We start from the raw sequence: 20,309 nt of genomic DNA, 5'->3' as shown, positions 1-20,309 counted from the left end.
CTAAAAGGTAGCAGTCAGGGACTCCCTCTGCTTCACTTTCAGATTGGGCAGCCTGTGCTAACTCTCTCAATACTGGGTCGGCTTGCTGAGCCTCAGCTAGGGAAAATCCATTTAATTCATTCCCTGGGTATCCTAACTTTCCAAAGAAAGTCTCGGCCAGGCAGACCTTATGGTCATCCGCCTTCAGTGCCAAAGCAGTCTCCTCTGGGGGAGCTGGTTTGATCATGGCCTGACTCACTATACATTCAGGGACTCTGCAGGAGACCATCTCCTGCCACTGCCCGGTCTCGCTGACCTCCTGCGGTCTTTCATTCACTACTGGGGGCGCTACCACCTTCACCCCTGCCAGATCATTACCTAGGAGCAGGTGAACCCCGTCCACAGGCAAACTAGGGACAATCCCTACAGTCACCGGTCCTGAAACTAGGTTGCACTCCAGGTGCACCCAGTGTACAGGTACAGGCATACACTGTCCTCCAATACCAATCACCGCCATTCTGGTGTTCACTGCACTCTCTGGGGGAAAGGTCAAGCCTTTTACCAGTAAAAGTGATCTAGTCACCCCTGTGTCCCTGAGAATTACTATGGGCTTGCTTGCCCCACTCAAAGGATATGGAGTACTTTCCCTTCAAACACAAAACCCTGATAACCTTCAGGAATCCTATTAACTTTTCCTGCACTGGCCGTAGTAAGCTTCCAGGGTTGCACTCTTACTGCAGTTAAAGCCACAGCTTGTTCTGTGTTTTCCATCAGGGTCCCGTCTGCACTGAGCCGGTGTGCCCTGATTAACCGTACTGGTTTCCCTTTAGTTTCCAGCAGTCAACTTTTAAATGCCCTGCTTTATTACAATGGAAGCACACAGGTCTCCGGGTCACACTCTTGCTTACAGCAGCTTCCTTTTTGGCTGGAGGAGGACCCCCTGTGTCATCTGCTTTCCTTTCTCTTCCAGGACTGCCTGGGCAGATATCACCTTCCCACCCTTTGTCCTTTTCGGATTTTTGGGGATGATCAGGAAAGGTTCTGCCCTAGGAAACCGACTTATAAATTAAAGCAAACTCATCGGCCAGAAAGGCCACTTGCTGGGCTTCCTGAACCTGCTGCTCCTCTACATGAGTTTTTATTGAGAATGGCAGAGTTTTCAAATTCCTCTAACAGGATTACTTCTCTGAGAGTCTCATAGCTGAGCTGCATTTTTAAAGCCCTCAGCCACTGGTCAAAAGCCAGCTGCTTACTTCTTTCAAACTCCAGATAAGTTTGATTGGCTTGCTTTTTGAGGGTTCTAAACTTTTGGCGGTTGGCTTCAGGTACTAACTCATATGCCCTGAGGATTGCATTTTTGGTCAGTTCATAATTTGATGAACTCTCATCTGGCAACAAGGAATAAATCTCATGGGCTTTTCCGGTTCGGTTAGTTTGCTTTGCAGTGAAAGAGACCAGGTCTCAGCTGGCCATTATAGCTGCCTTGCCAATTTCTCGAAAGACACAAAAAATTCTTCCACATCTTCCTCGCTGAATTTTGGAATTAATTGAACGAGTTTTAGCAATTTTGTACCCAACCCTGAATTCTGCTCCTCCATATTGGCCATGCTTTCACTGGGGTTATTCTGTCATCCCCTAGCACACTCAAGCTGCCGTAACTCTCTTTCTTCGCATTCCTTCCGGAATATTCTTTCTTTCTCTGCTGCCTTTCATTCTCTTCACGTTCCTTTCGGAAGGCTCTTTCTCCCTCTCCTGCCTCACTCTCCTGTCTCACTCTCTCGCTTTCCTCTAATTCAAGTTTCCTTTGTTCCAATTTTAACTAAGCTAGCAGTACCCTGTCTGGGTCTGCTTCTAACCCTATTTCTGCTTCTTCAGATTCAAGGGAAAACTGGTTGGCCATAGCCTTAGGAGTTCAGACTTCCTGGCCTTGCCACGTACAGTGATCCCACGCTGCTCAGCCATTTTTCTCAACTCCTCCATAGACTGTGCTTTTAACTTCTCCCAAGTTACTTCACCCTGGCTTGGAGTGCTGCTAGCTTCAGTTGCAGACATGCTAGTATTCAATCACACACAACCACAAGAAAACCTATATTGAAAATATGCTCTTTTTGATTGGGAACAATTTGGCTTCCCACTTCCCATTTCACTCGTTTGTCTATGGGTAGAATTCCAGAAGCTAGCACCCAATTTCTGTTATGACCAGGTGAGAAAGGTGTCTAGGGGTCTGTTACTATCTTCACCTGGTCTTATTGTAACAAGGTTTAATTTTAAACACAATGTGTTTTGAGCTCCCCTTTGTGAATTCTTGTTCACAGCTCCCCAATTATAAGGCAAAGAAATGAGCACAAACAGGCTTTCTTTGGTTTAAAGGAGAAAAGTGAAATCTATGATACTTACTTAAACTCTAATACGTTTCATGCCTACGGATATATGACATACCCACACTAGCATTCACACGTGATATACACATGCAGATACGGACAGAAAAGAGAAGAAGAAAAGATAAAGTGGAGCAGTTTGAGGCAATATCTTGTTACTGTGCTTTGAGCTTGCTGTAGTCCTTGATTGAAGATATGGTCTTGCGTTTCACTGGGGCCCAGTGTTCTTTGTAAATCTCGTTGATGTAGGAGACTTTTTCTCTCTTTGAGGTTCATGTGTTTTCACAAGATTCAGTTCCATGGGAAAGAGATGGAGGCAAGTAGAACTGGAGAGGAGGTAATTACTTCAGTTTCAGGAGCAGACGGTGTTCTGATCTCAAGTACTCTTTTCTCCAATTTAAAACTCTCAGTTCAAACTTCTGCAACAGCCAATTAGTCATGTGACTAAAACTGGTCTGACCACTTCTTCTGTGTATTGGGGAAGCAACGACTGGGTCCCCATTGTTCCAATATTGTCTGTTACTATGCAAATGTCTTTCCAGTCAGGGGCTTGCAATTTTAAGTTTTAATGTTCATGTGGCAAAATCATGTGTGTCTCAGTCTTGGCAGGTGGGGGGTTTGCCTGACTCAAGAGTCTTACTACCAAGGCAATACAGTGCAATAGTTTTAATTTTAAGATAAATGATTACATGCAACAAACAAGAAGATGTACAATACAGAAGTCTTGAGGCAGTAAAGATGCATAGATTTCTTGAGGAACAGTAAATTTAATGTATAAATTACACGGAAGCACTGAATGTAGAAGGTGATGGGGAGCTAAATCGCGATACTGCATGTGCACATCAACGCAACAGGATGGACTGCCGGCAGCGCCACTAAAATGATTATCGGCAGCGTCACTAACTACAGTACAGTAATGCTGAGATCAATCGGCTGCACGCGGGAAAACTTGGCATTGGGAGACATGTCTCGGAAGATTTCGGAAATTCCGGATAATAGAGCTTTTTAGTTGGTAAAGTGCCGGATAACAAAGCTTTTACTGTATACAGATCTATAATACCATTTATGTCAGAGTATGCAATTTAATGTTTAGACTGCTGTGCTGTTAGATTTAAAGGAATAACTGGGCTGGATTTTGTTCTCAGCCTGACGTCAGGTTTCGTGACGGGGGTGGGGGGATGTCAGAGAATTGGAGCGGCAGCGGCCACCATGGAGCCCAATGCCGGGATTGCTGGGTCCGATTTTCCCAGTGGCAGCAAGGCTCCATGGTGGTACATCCGCCACTCTGCGGCGGGTCCCTATTTTAAATATTTTAAATACCTCTCTGCATAAATTTAAATTAATTCACTGCAGTTTTACCTTCAGTTCCCAATCTTGACCTTGTCGTGCGGCACTCGCGCGATTTCACTTTCCCGTCCAGGAGAAGCTGGCACCACCGACGTGGGGACGGGATCAACTCTGCATGATTTGTATGGGGAAGGGGCCACTCTGCATGATTTGTATGGGGAAGGTGGGGAAGGGGTCAACTCTGCATGATTTGTAGGGGAAGGTGGGGAAGGGGTCAACTCTGCATGATTTGTAGGGGAAGGTGGGGAAGGGATCAACTCTGCATTACGTTGAACTGTTTGCAGGGCTGGCACCCTTTTAAAAATGGCCATCACCTGCTCCTGCATCAGGTGATGCTGTGAACGGCATCACCAATGTCACCCCGCCATGTGATTGGGGGGGTGCGGCCACTGTCAATATGTTAAGTGGCTGCCTACTGCGTAATCGTGGCAGCGTGGGTCCCACGCAGGTCCCAGCAGCGGGCCACAAGATCCAGCCCATTGTTTCCTTTGGTCGGATAGCTTTATTTATTGCTAGCTCGCACTGTGACAAGTAGATTCACCCATCGAAATGTCAGGAATAGCTTTGTTTTTGTGATATTAACCCTGTTCTATGCAATTTTAATAAACATAAATATAATAAAGAACAAACCAGTTTATATTTTCTCTACCATAACTATATTTCTGTATTTACCTTTTTCTCTTATTCTTGGCTCCCATTATATCTTTTGAAGGTAGGAGCAAAGGAATAGATAAACCTGAGATTGTCCATTTTAGAACAAATCAATGGAAAAGGAGAGGGCATGATTAGAGATAGGAGGAATTAATAATGAATTCTTACCTGATGAGTGCAGCTCCAACAACACTCAAGAAGCTCGACACTATCCAAGACAAAGCAGCCCGCTTGAGTGGCAGCCTGCTTGATCCATCCACCACCTTGCATATTCACTATCACTACCACCAGCGCACAGTGGCAGCAGTGTGTACCATCTACAAGATGCACTGTAGCTCCTTCAAACAGCACCTTCCAAACCCGTGACCTCGACCATCTGGAAGAACAAAGGCAGCAGACACATGGGAACAGTACTACCTGCAAGTTCCCTTCCAAGTCACACACCATCCTGACCTAGAACAATATTGCCATTCCTTCACTGTCACTGGGTCAAAATCCTAGAACTCCCTTCGTAATAGCACTGTGGGTGTACCTACACCACATGGAATCCGGTGTTTCAAGAATTTGGCTCACTACCACCTTCTCAAGGGCAGTTAGGGATGGGCAATAAATGCTGGCTTTCAGTGATGCTCATATACCATTGTCACAAACGTGCAGTGCTGAATGATGATCTTTTAATCCATCGGCTGGAAACCTGATTTGAACTTTTTTTTAAAAGGTGACTGCTAGCAGCTAAAATGGCCACTGAAATTTGCATCAAAATCGCTTGCACTGCACAACATTGAGAGGAAGTCGAAATGTCTGGCTAGTGCCCTCCGGAACAATGACTTGAGAAGTTTGAAGTGCCTCACCTGGCCAGTCCCCATCAACAAGATCTTAAAGGCAATCTTGAGACATTAAACTGGTGGAGATGGACCGCTCAAAGATAATCATTTGAACAATGGAATCCTGATTGAGAGAAGGGGAATTCCTAGACATGAACTAATTAAGTTGCAAGAAGGAATACACACTGAGCCATCATGTGACAGGCCCACCATCTGTGAGTTTTAAGCTTACTGTTCTCTCTCTGCAGCAGACAATCAACTGACACTGATCAGAAGAGACCCAAGTGGGGGCCCCTCTCGGGCTCCCCAGTCCACTTGGCAAGTTTCAAACCCTGCCAGCTGGCCGTAACCACCTAAGCATCACTGTGGCAGACAGCGATCCCGTGAAGGAACTCATCCATATCATTGTTTTCCGGGAGGATCACAGAATCTGCTGGCCACATCTGCAAGCCAGCAGCCTCAGGACCACCGAGTTCATCCGGAAGACAACAAAGTTACCAAACTCCACAAACTGTGTACCCCTTTTTATTTCTCCATACTCAAATCTGACCAATCTATCCTTCCCCATTCTGTAACCTATTTGTGTGTGTGTGTATGTGTGTGAAAGTCGGAGCGTAGTTTATTATTTTACTTCGATTAGTTTAGATACAGTAAAGCTAACCTCATACTCTGTTAAACTCGAGAAAACCTGTCCGATTTGTTCTTTTATGAATATTGCATATCAATAGTGAAACACTTACTGAATTAGCAAGTACATTCACTTTTTAAAAAGAAGGAAACCCTGTTGTGGTCAAACAAGGAGAGGGAAAAGAGGTGAGCCCTTCGACTCCTCCTCATCTGATCGTAACACCATGAATTAATAAAAAAAAGTCTTACTGCCTTTAATTGCATCGGATAGATTTAAGTATTTCCTACTTTGCCTATAATATGCAAATTTCTCAGGAAGATATCCATTTTGACATAATAAATAATGTCTAATATATCAGATGATCTTTACTTTCTGTCTTTCAGAATTGATCCAAATTTTGCAGCTAGAATTATTCAGACATCATGGTGCTCTTACAGAAATAAACAGCTATTTTGCCTACTCAAGCACACAATCTGTGCAGCGGTAAGTATAAAATCAGAACCCATTTTGCAGGCTGTTAATAATCAAGAAGTGGAGAAAGTTTCCTCTAAGTCTCTGGCCATTGCTTTATGAATTTTTAAGAACTGCTGCATCAGTGATTGATATTCGCATGAGAAATTCTGCAGAACTGGGGATTATGTGACTGTGCCCATTAGAGTGCCACAGACATCCCTGCCCTCCTAGTCAGGCTTTATTATCTAAATTTCTGCTTACCACCATTACTGTTTCTCAATCATTAGATATAACAGTCTGGCCAATCCTCTTTTTTTTTTTAAAAAGTTCACAAAAAGACAATAATTCTCTTCCTTCTACATATTATACTTGACTGAATGCAGTGGTTATTTCTGACCTTTATTCAGAAGATCATTGTGTTTTAATTAGTCAGTGCTATTATTCCCCAAAGTATATGTGCAATTTATTTTGTGATGCACTTGTGTGAAAATGTATACAAATTTACCACTGTTGACTTCTGTGATAGGAACACTGTCTGACAACTGATATTCTAAGGAGGCTGCAACCCTCAGATGTTGAGCTCCTGAAGGATACCAGAATGGCATATAAAGTTAGATTCAGGTAAGTTCTGTGGGACACTATCGAACAAAGTAACTGTAACATGACTGTAAAGAAAGAGGTTGCCTTATGAGGAAAGGTTTAGCAGGTTGGGCCTATTCCCATTGGAGTTTAGAAGAATGAGGTAATCTTATCGAAACAAATAAGGTTCTGAGGGGTCTTGACAGGGTAGATGCTGAGACGATGTTTCCCCTCATGGGGGAATCTATAACTCGGGGGCACAGTTTCAAAATAAGGGGTCTCCCATTTAAGATAAAGATGAGGAGGAATTTCTTCTCTCAGAGGGTCGTTAATCTTTGGAATGCTGTACACCAGAGAGCAGTGGAGACTGGGTCATTGAATATATTCAAAGAACAAAGAAGAACAAAGAAAATTACAGCACAGGAACAGGCCCTTCGGCCCTCCAAGCCTGCGCCGATCCAGATCCTCTATCTAAACCTGTCGCCTATTTTCTAAGGGTCTGTATCGCTTTGCTTCCTGCCCATTCATGTATCTGTCTAGATACATCTTAAAAGATGCTATCGTGCCTGTGTCTACCACCTCCGCTGGCAATGCGTTCCAGGCACCCACCACCCTCTGCGTAAAGAACTTTCCACGCATATCCCCCCTAAACTTTTCCCCTCTCACTTTGAACTCGTGACCCCTAGTATTTGAATCCCCCACTCTGGGGAAAAAGCTTCTTGCTATCCACCCTGTCTATACCTCTCATGATTTTGTACACCTCAATCAGGTCCCCCCTCAACCTTCGTCTTTCTAATGAAAATAATCCTAATCTACTCAACCTCTCTTCATAGCTAGCGCCCTCCATACCAGGCAACATCCTGGTGAACCTCCTCTGCACCCTCTCCAAAGCATCTACATCCTTTTGGTAATGTGGCGACCAGAACTGCACGCAGTATTCCAAATGTTGCCGAACCAAGGCTGAGCTGGACAGATTTTTGATGTACAAGAGAGTAAAGGGTTATGGGGGGCAGGGAGGAAAGTGGATTTAAGGCCACAATCAGATCAGCTATGATATTAATGAATGGTGGAGCAGGCTCGAGAGGCCAAATGGCCTACTATTGCTCCTATTTCTTATGTTCTTGTGTTCTGAGAAAGGCCAAGTGCAAAGTAAACAAACACAGAATTGACCATATTTGCGAAATGCATAGTAGTGCACAAAGTATAACTATAGTTCATCAATTATCTGTAGTTTTTCATATTTTCATCTATCAGCAGAAAAATATTTTTTAATTTGAAAAGCAGCCAAACATTGAGTTGATTCATTGTGTCAATATATATATTGTTTTAACAAGTTCTGCTTTGTAAATTTTATAGCATAGAATATGACCAGATTGCAGTTTGTGTTACAGTATCGCTGACAGGGTAGGACATTTGCCTGCCAGTGAATTGCAACGATGACCTGATTCGTAGGGTCAGCTCAATTAAATGTTGAATGGTGGACCAGGAATATATCACTCATGGCTTCTAATTTAAAACATGAAACAGCTCGGTTTACCTAGAACTGCTGGCTCCATTCACAAATGTCAATCATCTTGTTTTCCGTCAGATTTGCTGGAGAAGAATTTCCTCCTATCCTTGTGTTTAAGATTTTTCAGCACACTGGGAATTTTAAGAATCAATATTTCAGTGGAAAAAGAGTAATTAAGCCTGCAACTGAGGTAACTCTGATTTTTCTAATTTTTCCCTTTAATTTTCTCCCCCCTCACTGGGGTCAACAGGTGGCAGCCACCCTCCAATACCATGTTTGAACCTTGACAGTGAGTGTTGGCAAGCTATTTAACTGTGGGGAATATCACAGCTAAACCAAATCCTGTCTTTAGCTGATGCACGTGTACATGCATTTGGCCCCCCACCCCTGCCTGGCACTCCCCCGTACACACATGGTCTGGATTATCCTGGTATGTACAGGCACCAATTACTCTTGGTCCTACCTTTATTACTGTGCCTGTAGCATTTATATTGTTCAGGCATAAGCACTTGAATATTGCTGGCAGTAAGTTTAAACATTTAAACCTAATATCGTTTGATGAATTATTTTGTTATCAAGCTGAAACCAGTATCTTTCCTTTTTGTGGTCACCCAGTGTCAGTACTCAGTGCTCATGGTTAGTAGAAAAAGCTTTTGTCCCCAAAACAGTTCTGATGAAGGGTAACACTTGTATTGTTAGCCTACCTTTCCCCTGCAGATGTTATTTGATGTATTATGTAAATTTTGCCATTTCCATTTTAAATTTTCTCCCTTGCCCTCTCTACTCCTCTGTCCCCAGAAGTACTAAATCATACACCAACAACCTATTTATATAAAAACAAGAAATGCTGGAACCACTCAGCAGGTCTGGCAGCATCTGATGAAAGAGAAGCAGAGTTAACGTTTCGGGTCAGTGACCCTTCATCTATTGCACCTATTTATATAGCGCTTTTAATGTAATAAAATGTCCTAAGGTGCTTCATAGGAGTATTATAAAACAAAATATGACACTGAGCCACATAAGGAGATATTAGGTCAGATGACCAAAAGCTTGGTCAAAGAGGTAGGTTTTAAGGAGTGTCTTAAAGGAGGAAAGTGAGGCAGAAAGGTGCAGGGAGGGTATTCTAGAGCTTAGGGTCAAGGCAACTGAAGGTGCGGCCACCAATGGTGGAACGATTAAAATTGGAGATGCAAAATAGGACAGAATTAAAGGTGCACAGATATCTTGGAAGGTTGTGGAACTGGAGAAGATTACAGAGATAGGGAGCGGTGAGGCCATGGTGGGATTTGAAAACAAGGATGAGAATATTAAAATCAAGATGCTGCTTGACCAGAAGCTAATATAGGTCAGCGAGCACAGGGGTGATACGAGAACAGGACTTGGTGCGAGTCAAGACAAGGGCAGCAGAATTTTGGATGAACTCACCTTTACAGAGGGTAGAATGTAGGAGACCAGCCAGGAGTGCATTGGAATAGTCAAGTCTAGAGGTAACAAAGGCATGAATGAGGGTTTCAGCAGTAGATGAGCTGAGACGAGGTGAAGTCCTGCGATGTAATGGAGGTAGTGTTATGAGGATATTTTTTGTATTAAAACTTAGGATTCAGTGTTTTTAAAAACTGAAAAGGATTTCACTGGACAGTGAGACATCTGGAAATAGCTGAACTTTATGGATGTTTTGAAAAGAAGTTCAACAAAAGCTAAACTGATAAACAAGGACTGGAATGCAGGTCATTTCAAGGAAACCAGCGGGGGCGGGCGGGGTTGACCTCAGACCTACCCTCTGTTGTGACAAAAGAGAATTTATGACTGGGCATGTGACTTGTTTATGGAAAGTTTTGGTTTCATTTTTGAACTTGATTTTGACCTGCCTGGAGATCAGAGGAAGAACCAGGAAAATGTATTACCTCTCTGAAAAGAAACCTTGCTCTGGAGAAGCAAACGCTTGTATGAGGTGGTACTGTTGCCTCCTGCATTTTGAAGAAACCCTGAATTTGTAGAAAATCTTGCATCTTTAAAAAGGACTTTTGCATGGAATGTGAGAACTGACACCTGTTGCAACAACCCTGATGGAAGACCTATGTGACACCTACTGCAGTTGAATTTCCTTGAACGTCTACCCATCACCGACTGTTCATCAACTTCGCCTGGGAAGGCTTCGAGTGGCATCCAACTATTCGACTTTGGGCACCTTGCCAAACCGAAGAACTTCCTTCCAGGTCATGACAGTCTAAGTTTTTATTATTCCTTTCATTCCTTTGAAACAGCTGTAAACCAAAATCCTTTTTTTCCCTGGTTAACTGGTTTTTGGATGTGTGTGCGTGTGCATGAGGGCTAGGGAAAATAAGGAGCTTTAATATCTCAATTCGTATATAGACTTAATTCATTATTGGTCAAGACTTGGTTTTATAATATACAGTTAATTTTGTTGTTGATTAAAGAAACCTGGTTGTGGACAAACCTGTGGACAAATAGAGTAATTGGCTGTTTTCGGTAAGTGGGAAAATATATTGATATGCTGTGACATGTGGAGAAGTGGAACTATAGTAACAGTGTACTCTTCCCACCTTGGACATAACAGTAGAAATAGGCGCTCTCAGTGATGGCTCAAATATGAGGTTGGAAGCTCATCTTCAGGTCAAATGCGACACCAAGATTGCGAACAGACTGGCTTAATCTAAGACTGTTGCCAGGGAGAGAGATGGAGTCTGTAGCTAGGGAACAGATTTTGGAGTGGGGACCGAAAACAAAATCATCTTGGGTCTGGTTAACAAAACTGAAGCTCATTCAATAGGATGGTCAGTGTCAACTTGGATAAAAAATTGGCTTAAGGATAGAAAACAGAGAGTTGTAAATGGCTGTTTTTCAGTCTGGAGGGTGGTAGACAGTGCTGTTCCCCAAGGTCAGTGCTAGGACCACCGCTTTTTTGATATCTATGAATGCTTGGGATATTGGAATACAGAGTAAAATTTCAAATTTTGCCCATGATAGCAAAGTTGGATGTGTGGCAAACAATGACAATGATACCAATCACTGCAACAGGACATAGATAGGCTAGCAGAATGGGCAGACAAGTGGCAGATGGAATTTAATACAGAGAAGTATGAGATGATGCATTTTGGCAGAAGGGATGGGGAGAGGCAATACGGACTAAATGGCACAGTTATAAAGAGTGTGCAGGGACAGAGGGACCTGGGGATCATGTGCAAAGACCTTTGAAGGTGGCAGGACATAGTGAGAGAGTAAATAGCAAAGTATATGGGATCTTGGGCTTCATGCATAAAGGCATTAAGTTTTTTTTTATTCATTCATGGGATGTGGGCGTCGCTGCTAAGCCTGCATTTATTGCCCATCCCTAATTGCCCTTGAGAAGATGGTGGTGAGCTGCCTACTTGAACCGCTGCAGTCCATGTGAGGTAGGTACACCCACAGTGCTGTTAGCAGGGAGTTCCAGGATTTTGACCCAGCGACAGTGAAGGAACAGCGATATAGTTCCAAGTCAGGATGGTGTGTGACTTGGAGGGAAACTTGCAGGTGGTGGTGTTCCCATGCATTTGCTGCCCTTGTCCTTCTAGTTGGTAGAGTTCGCGGGTTTGGAAGGTGCTGCCGAAAGAGCCTTGGTGCGTTGCTGCAGTGCATCTTATAGATGGTATACACTGATGCCACTGTGCGTCAGTGGTGGAGGGTGTGAATGTTTGTGGATGGGATGTCAATCAATAGGACAGCTTTGTTCTGGCTGGTGTCGAGCTTCTTGAGTGTTGTTGGAGCTGCACCCATCCAGGCAAGTGGCGAGTATTCCATCACACTCCTGACTTGTGCCTTGTAGATGGTGGACAGGTTTTGGGAAGTCAGGACGTGAGTTACTCACTGCAGGATTCCTAGCCTCTGACCTACTCTGGTAGCCACAGTATCTATATGGCTACTCCAAATCAGTTTCTGGTCAATGGTAACCCCGAGGATGTTGATAGTGGGGGATTCAGTGATTGTATTGCCATTGAATGTCAAGGGGAGATGGTTAGATTCTCTCTTGTTGGAGATGGTCATTGCCTCGCACTTGTATGGCGCGAATGTTACTTGCCACTTGTCAGCCCAAGCCTGGATGTTGTCCAGGTCTTGCTGCATATGGACATGGGCTGCTTCAGTATCTGAGGAGTTGCGAATTGTGCTGAACATTGTGCAATCATCAGTGAACATCCCCACTTCTGACCTTATAATGGAGGCAAGGTCATTGATGAAGCAGCTGAAGATGGTTGGGCCTGGGACACAACCCTGAGGAACTCCTGCAGTGATGTCCTGGAGCTGAGATGATTGACCTCCAACAGCCACTCCCATCTTCCTCAGTGATAGGTGTGACTCCAACCAGTGGAGAATTGTCCCCCTGATTCCCATTGACTCCAGTTTTGCTAGGGCTCCTTGACGCCATACTAGGTCAAATGCTGCCTTGATGTCTAGGGCAGTCACGCTCACCTCACCTAAGGAAGGATATACTTGCCATAGAGGGTGTGCAATGAAGGTTCACCAGACTGATACCTGGGATGGCATAGAGGTAGATGATCAGCCATGATCCTTTTGAATGGCGGAGCAGACTCAATGGGCCAAATGGCCTACTCCTGGTTCCTATGATCCTATAATGTGTGTATGGTGAGGATTTCAGTTGTAAATTGCATTCTGAATATGCACCTTGCTGAAGTATATGTCTGTGTTTGATATACTGAAGGTTGTAAGATCATGTGAGAGCTTGGCGTGTGTGAGCAGTAAAGCAATGATGAAGGAATGGCAATATATTTCCAAATCAGAAGGATGTGAAGGTATTGGATAGAATGCAGAAAAGATTCATAAGAATGGTTTGAGGGATGAGGAACTTCAGTTATCAAGATAGATTGACAAAGTTAGGATTGTTTTCCTTGGAGAAAAGAAGGCTGAGAGTAGATTTGATAGAGATATTCAAAATCATGAGGGGTCTAGACAGAGTAGACAGGGAGAAACTGTTCCCGCTCATTAAAGGATCGAGAACAAGAGGGCACAGATTTAAAGTAATTGGTAAAAGAAGCAAAAGTGACATGAGGGAAAACTTCTTCACGCAGCGATTGATTAAGGTCTGGAATGCACTCCCTGAGAGTGTGGTGGAGGCAAGTTCAATTGAAGCATTCAAAAGAGAATTAGACTGTTATATGAAAAGGAAGAATGTGCAGGGTCACTGGGAGAAGGCCGGGAAATGGCATTAGGTGAATTGCTCATTCAGAGAGCCAGTGCAGACACAGTGTGCCAAATGGCCTCCTTCTGCACTGTAACAATTCTGTGATCTACCGAGCTCAGTCAGAAGTGGTGCTACCGAACCTCTTCTGATGGACATTGAAGTCCCTCACCCAGAACACATTCTGTTCTCTTGCTACCCTCAGTGCTTCTTTCAAGTGGTGTTCAACATGGAGAAGTTCATCAGTTGAGGGAAGCTTGTAGGTGGTGTAATCAGCAGGTGTCCTTGCTGTTGTTTGACCTGATTCCATGAGACTTCATGGGGTCCAGAGTCAGTGTTGAGAACTCCCAGAGCCACTTCCTCCTGACTGTATTCCCCTGTGCCGCCACATTTGGCGGCTCTGTACTGCCAGTGGTACAGGACATAGCCAGGGATGGTGATGGAGGAGTCTGGGACATTGGCTGAAAGATATGGTTCTGTGAGTATGACTAGGTCAAGATGTTACTTGACGGATTACTAGTCCAGTAATAATACTGCTATGCCACTGTACCCCTTCTTTATTGTTTACATTTTAATGATTGATTTGCTTTGTTGTTTTTTGGGAGGGTTTAAGGAGGAGCTGTTATGAATTGCCCTCTTTCTGGACTCTAACATTATAATTCACAGATTTACTTCCATTCATGAAATGTTATTTTAAAAAAGATTAAAGTGATTCTGGTCTTCTTTTCTCAACAGGCAGCAGCTGCTTCCTGCAGAATTATGGGACACAGGAAATTCTACGATCTTATAATACAGGATAACCTTCAGTATCAAAGAATCAAAATAGCAGATGAAGTTGATATTGTTACAGTGAAAGATTATATGCAGGTTTGAACGTTGGTTTTGTAATGCTACAATTTACTAAAATAATAGAGTGAATGAAGATGTCTGATTTCTTAAGTAAATTTAGCCATTCTGTATTGCCAGCAGGGAGTGGTACTCAAAGACAGCCTGTATTGGATATAGAGCTACAACACTAGGGTTGCCAATCCCCCAGGATTATCCTGGAGTCTCCAGGAATTGAAGGTTAATCTCCAGGACACTACTGCAAGAAACCCAGGAAGAAAATCATAGGGGCATTAAACAGAATTGTGTTTTTTTTCCTTTTCTTTGACCACTTTCATTTATTAGATGAGGAAAATCACTGTTCCACGAACAGTCAAGATTAATCCAGTTGGGTAGCAAAGAGTCTGTCGCTGTTCCAATTGGTGTGGGCAGGCAGTGCTTCTGGAGAATGGACCACTGATGGGAGTCTGGGAGCAGGGTGATTCAAGGTGGGAGGTCATATGCTGAAATCTCCAGGAATACATCTAATCAGAATTAGAAACTCTATACAACAGTGGCATTGATTCTCTGACTGCTTCTTTTAGGCATTTCTTCTGCTGGGAGCTGCATTGTTGGATATGCTCTTACATAGATGAAAACAGATTTTTCGCTACTTATATCTTTAGCCTAGATGTTCTGTACAGGTGAAAGTCCATATAAAAAAATGGTGGCACAAAATTGGGTGCGTGCAGAGCGAATCTGCTGCATTCTCCATTGCCTGGCATTGCCTGCACTTATACAGGGCCTTGGTGAGACCACATCTGGAGTATTGTGTGCAGTTTTGGTCTCCTTATCTGAGGAAGGATGTTCTTGCCATGGAGGGAGTGCATAGAAGATTGACTAGGCTGATTCCTGGGATGGCAGGATTGACGTATGAGGGGAGATTGGGTCGACTAAGCCTATATTCACTAGAGTTTAGAAGAATGAGAGGGGATCTCATAGAAACCTATAAAATTCTAACAGGACTAGATAGGCTTGATGCAGGGAGGATGTTTCCGATGGCTGGGGAGTCCAGAACCAGGGGTCACAGTCTCAGGATATGGGTATGCCATTTAGAACCGAGATGAGGAGAAATTTCTTCACTCAGAGGGTGGTGAACCTGTGGAATTCTCTACTGCAGAAGGCAGTGGAGGCCAAGTCATTAAATATATTCAAGAAGGCAATAGATATATTTCTTAATGCCAAAGGAATCAAGGGATATGGGGAGAAAGCGGGAACAGGGTACTGAATTAAACGATCAGCCACGATCGTTTTTGAATGGCGGAGCAGGCCCAAAGGGCCAAATGGCCTACTCCTGTTTCTATTTTCTATGTTTCCTCTGTTGGTCCTTTTTTACTTCCATGGAGAAACCTAATGTCGTATTGAAAAAAAACACAGAACTGTATTATTACAAAGGCTTCTAAAACCCTCAGTAACAAGAGGAAAACAAGAAATACTGTGCAGAAATGGTCTGAAAATCAATCGTTGTATCTTACTACTGGTTTCTTTATTTGAACTTGCGCAGATACATCAGTCGATAGCAACCCTGGATGTGCATTTTACAAGGGCAGTAGATCATTCAATGTTATGCACACAAGCAATAGGATACCATTTGCACATCAGGATAATATTGTCATAACTTCATTTAAGTATTACAATAAAGCTCCCACCCATTTAAAGCAGAACCTCCCGGGCTCCATTTAATTTAGCCCCGGAAATGCATGTGATGCATTAAAAGACTGGATGTCTGCTGTACTTGTAAACATTTCACCCTCCATCTTGCACTTACGTGCTGCATACATCATCGTTGATGGAACCTCCTTCTCCCATTAGTTGCCACTTGGCTGCCACCATTCTTAACTGGATGTGATAAGACTCTAATCTGTTCATTGTGAAACTGTTCACCCTGTCTGTATTGTGCTGTTTTTGGTGTTCAGCATGGTGGTAGTTCATGCAGTAGCTTCACTAGTTTTAGAACTCATTCTAAAATATGCCTAGTGCTGCATTGAATTTGGGTTGGTCTCTTGACTTCATTGTGATCAAGTTGTGAAGACTCTGCTGGACCATGAGGTTAATGATTGCGATTATGTACCATTCTGCTGCTGATGAAAGTCAGCAACATGGATGTTCAATTTCGGGCTGCTAGATCTGTCCTTAATTTGGTTGTAGTGCCACATTATATAATTGAGGATGTCTTTGTGATGGAAGTGTGACTTTGTCCTTGAGCATTTCACTATTGCTATCATGGGACAGGTAGTTTTATGAAGATGAGGTAATTTAGGTCATTTCTTCATGTCGGTCCCCTCACCATCTGACACAAGCCCACACTGTGTCCTTCAGGACTCATTGAAATTCCCTCCAGAGTACAGTTTGTACCCTTGCTTTAATCAGGGTCTCCTCAAAGAAATATTTAACATGGAGGAGTGCTGACTCATTAGATGAAAGGGGCTGGTAGGTGGAGATCAGCAAAAGGATTCATTGGTCTTTTTTGACCTGAAGCCATGAGATTTCATGGCTCTGGATTTAACGTTGAGGGTCCCTAAAACTATTGTATAATCACTGTCCATCCCCTTCTGGTAGGCCTATCCTCTGGGTGGTATGGGACATACAGGGCTGGTAATGGAGGAATCTGGATGTTGACCAACAGATATGGCTTTATGAGTATGCATATGTCAATCTATTGTTGAGCAGTCTGTGGGCTAGCTGCTCCAAATTGGGCACCAGCTCCCAGATGTTGGTGAAGGTTGACTGGACTAAGATTGCCTTGGTCATATCCTGATAAAATGGGTTCTTGGTGGTCCATCTGATTTTCTTATTAAACTTTGTAGTAACTGTTTGCAACTGAGTGGCATTAAAAGTCAACCACATAGTATATGACTGGAGTCGCATGTACGACAGAATGGGAATGGATGGCAGGGTCACTTCCCTGAAGGACATGAGTGAACCATTTGAGGTTTTATGTCAATCTGGAAGATTTCCTGGTGCTAGCCCACACATTCCTAGATTTACTGAGGTGAACTTTACAACTGCTATGGTGAAATTGTGAACTTATGACTTCTGAGTTGCTAGTCCAGTACCAAAACTATTTGGCTACTATATACTGAAAAAAGCTTGTCTGTATCCAGTTAAAAGAATTAGTAGGCCAGCCATCTCTTGTGATTTTATAAATGGTGTTTTTTCCCCCAAAGTTAGATAGATGCAACTCTTTGATAGTTATCTGGCTGATAACAGAGAAAACCAATAAATTAGTGGGGTAAAACAAAATCACCTACATCACATCACTGATAACATTACCCTGCAAGAATTCATTTATTGATGATATGCTGTATATTCTCTCATTTGTATTATTCTTGTTCAGTACACAAGTAATCTGGATGAGACTCCAGCTCATCTTGGAGGAAGAGACAATTGCTGGAGAATGTTGACCCTGACAAACCTTCCCAGAACAACAATTATGTATGACATTGTAGACTATGCTCAAAGCAGAACTTTATCTCAGCGTTTGAAGGAGGAATTGCCAACTCTGCTTTCCAAACCAATTACTGAAGAGATTCTACTTCAACACATTAGAACCATCTCTCAGATCAGGTATCTAAGAGAAGGGTTGACTTTGTGAATTGCATGTAATATTTTCTATTCAGAAATCAGACTCCAACTACATAAGATAGATGCTATAAGATAGATAGAGCAGTAATAAACAGGAAATATAGCAGCATTGCAGTTCTGAAGCCACAAATGCAGAATTATAAACTTACATTTAATACATTATCAGACAAAGTACTTATACAAGGAGGGATGAGAGTTCAGAAGAAAAGAAATATTTTGCATTAGAGCATTGCTTGATATTTTCTTTACAGTAAGGGGTGCTGGTGATGAGATATGAGTTTGTTGGTGTCTGGGGTGGAGATCCTTTGTCAGAACACAGTACTGATGGGAGAATCCATCCATGACCTCGATATTGGCCGCCTTTTCTTCTTTCTTTTGGACCAGTGAAGACCACCCTATTTTGTCAGCTGTTTTAATTTCAGAACTGACGTAGAGGCCTTCAATTTATCTCATCTCTTCAATTGGTTGTTTGCCACTGCTTTATCTTTTCACATTGTTATGGACAGGTGGTAAGGGGTGTGGGTGGTTCCCACTGTTCACCTCCCAACTGACCACAATTGGGTTTTGTTAAAAATGGTGAGTTTGTCCCCGAGTGTTTTTGGGGTCATGTAAACAGTTTTTTTTTTAACTACAAGAAAACCTATTTATTTTTACTCAATTCCTGAAATGGTCACAACCTCATTCACACGCACATACACACACACATGCACATTCACCAGAATAGATAGATAGAGAGAACAGGATAGGATGTAGTTCTAAGTGAGGTAGGTATTCTTGGTTTACAGTGAACCTGTTGAATCTTCTAAGGAGGGCAGTCTCTTTTAAAGGTGTAGGCCTGGGTGTTTGTAGTCTTGAACTTGTTAAGGTGTTGTGGATTTCGGGTGCTTAAGACTTCAGACTGGAAGTGGTGGTCACTTGCAATTTCAGTTCTGTGCTGCAGCAAGTTGAAGTGTAGAATTAGCAGCAGGGCTTCTTCTTGCTTGGCTGGATCTCTTTCCACAGCCTCTGCCTTGGACTGCTTTCTGAAGATGTGTGTTTGATTTCCCTTCTCTCTCCAGAGGGCTACCTTTTAAGGTAAAAAAAAATCTTATCACATTAGAGTTTCTTTTAGGAGACACTTGGTCTCTCCCCTGGTGTGACCACACAATGGACCAGCATATGAAATCCATGGCTCTCTATTGATGTCTGGATGAGTACCGTTCTGTTATGATATGGCAACTTCACATCTGTTCATTCTGGTCTTGGCTGTGAGTCAGACTGCCTCCAGCATCCTTTGTTAATCCATTCATGTCGATAAGAGTCATTAATATGTGATAGTCCTCCTTTCAATTTCAATGGGGTTCTCCCTAGAGCTATTTCCGTCAAGGCTAATGAGTTCCATCTTGGCAGACAAGCTTGTTTATTTCCAGTATTGGTGGGGTGGGGGTGGGGGGGGTGGTGGATCAAGTGACCACACTCCATTTTGACTGTTGTATAAATGTCCATCCTCGTGGTTTTGTTTGGCAAACGACTTTTTAAATTCATAATTCTTCCATTTCATTGTTTATTTCCTCACTCAAGAGGTGAGGTGAGAATGACTGCCCTTGACATCAAGGCAGCATTTGAATGAGTATGGCATCAAGGAGCCCTTGCAAAACTGAGGTCAGTGGGAATCAGGGGGAAAACTCTGTGCTGGCTGGAGTCATACCTAGTGCAAAGGAAGATGGTTGTGATTGTTGGAGGTCAATCATCTGAGCTCCAGGACATCACTGCAGGAGTTCCTCAGGGTAGTGTCCTTGGCCCAACCATCTTCAGCTGCTTCATCAATGACCTTCCTTCAATCATAAGGTCAGAAGTGGGGATGCTCGCTGATGATTGCACAATGTTCAGCACCATTCGTGACTCCTCAGATTCTGAAGCAGACCGTGTAGAAATGCAGCAAGACCTGGACAATATCCAGGCTTGGCTGATAAGTGGCAAGTAACATTCGCGCCACACAAGTGCCAGGCAATGACCATCTCCAACAAGAGAGAACCTAACCATCTCCCCTTGATATTCAACGGCATTATCATCGCTGAATCCCCCACTATCAACATCCTAGGGGCACCATTGACCAGAAACTGAAGTGGAGTAGCCATATAAATACCGTGGCTACAAGAGCAGGTCAGAGGCTAAGAATCCTGAGGCGCGTAACTCACCTCCTGACTCCCCAAAGCCTGTCCACCATCTACAAGGCACAAGTCAGGAGTGTGATGGAATACTCTCCACTTGCCGGGATGGGTGCAGCTCCAACAACACTCAAGAAGCTCGACACCATCCAGGATAAAGCAGCCTGCTTGAT

The 20,309-nt window shown here is 43.2% G+C and overlaps 1 protein-coding gene across 1 annotated transcript in view; it reads left to right on the top strand.

The window, feature by feature from the left end:
* The window catches only part of c10hxorf58 (chromosome 10 CXorf58 homolog), a 47,597-nt gene that overhangs the window by 19,917 nt on the left and 7,371 nt on the right, over positions 1-20,309 (top strand). Inside the window, exons 3-7 of the mRNA XM_068040500.1 lie at positions 6,191-6,290; positions 6,787-6,881; positions 8,428-8,539; positions 14,276-14,407; positions 17,742-17,971. Of these exons, the coding sequence (XP_067896601.1) occupies positions 6,191-6,290; positions 6,787-6,881; positions 8,428-8,539; positions 14,276-14,407; positions 17,742-17,971 (669 nt within the window). The remainder of the gene's footprint in view (positions 1-6,190; positions 6,291-6,786; positions 6,882-8,427; positions 8,540-14,275; positions 14,408-17,741; positions 17,972-20,309) is intronic.

This window comes from Heterodontus francisci, chromosome 10 (assembly GCF_036365525.1).
Source record: "Heterodontus francisci isolate sHetFra1 chromosome 10, sHetFra1.hap1, whole genome shotgun sequence".
Lineage (NCBI taxonomy): Eukaryota > Metazoa > Chordata > Chondrichthyes > Heterodontiformes > Heterodontidae > Heterodontus > Heterodontus francisci.
Note: the sequence above shows the minus strand (reverse complement) of the source record. Positions and strands in the feature narration are given on the sequence as shown.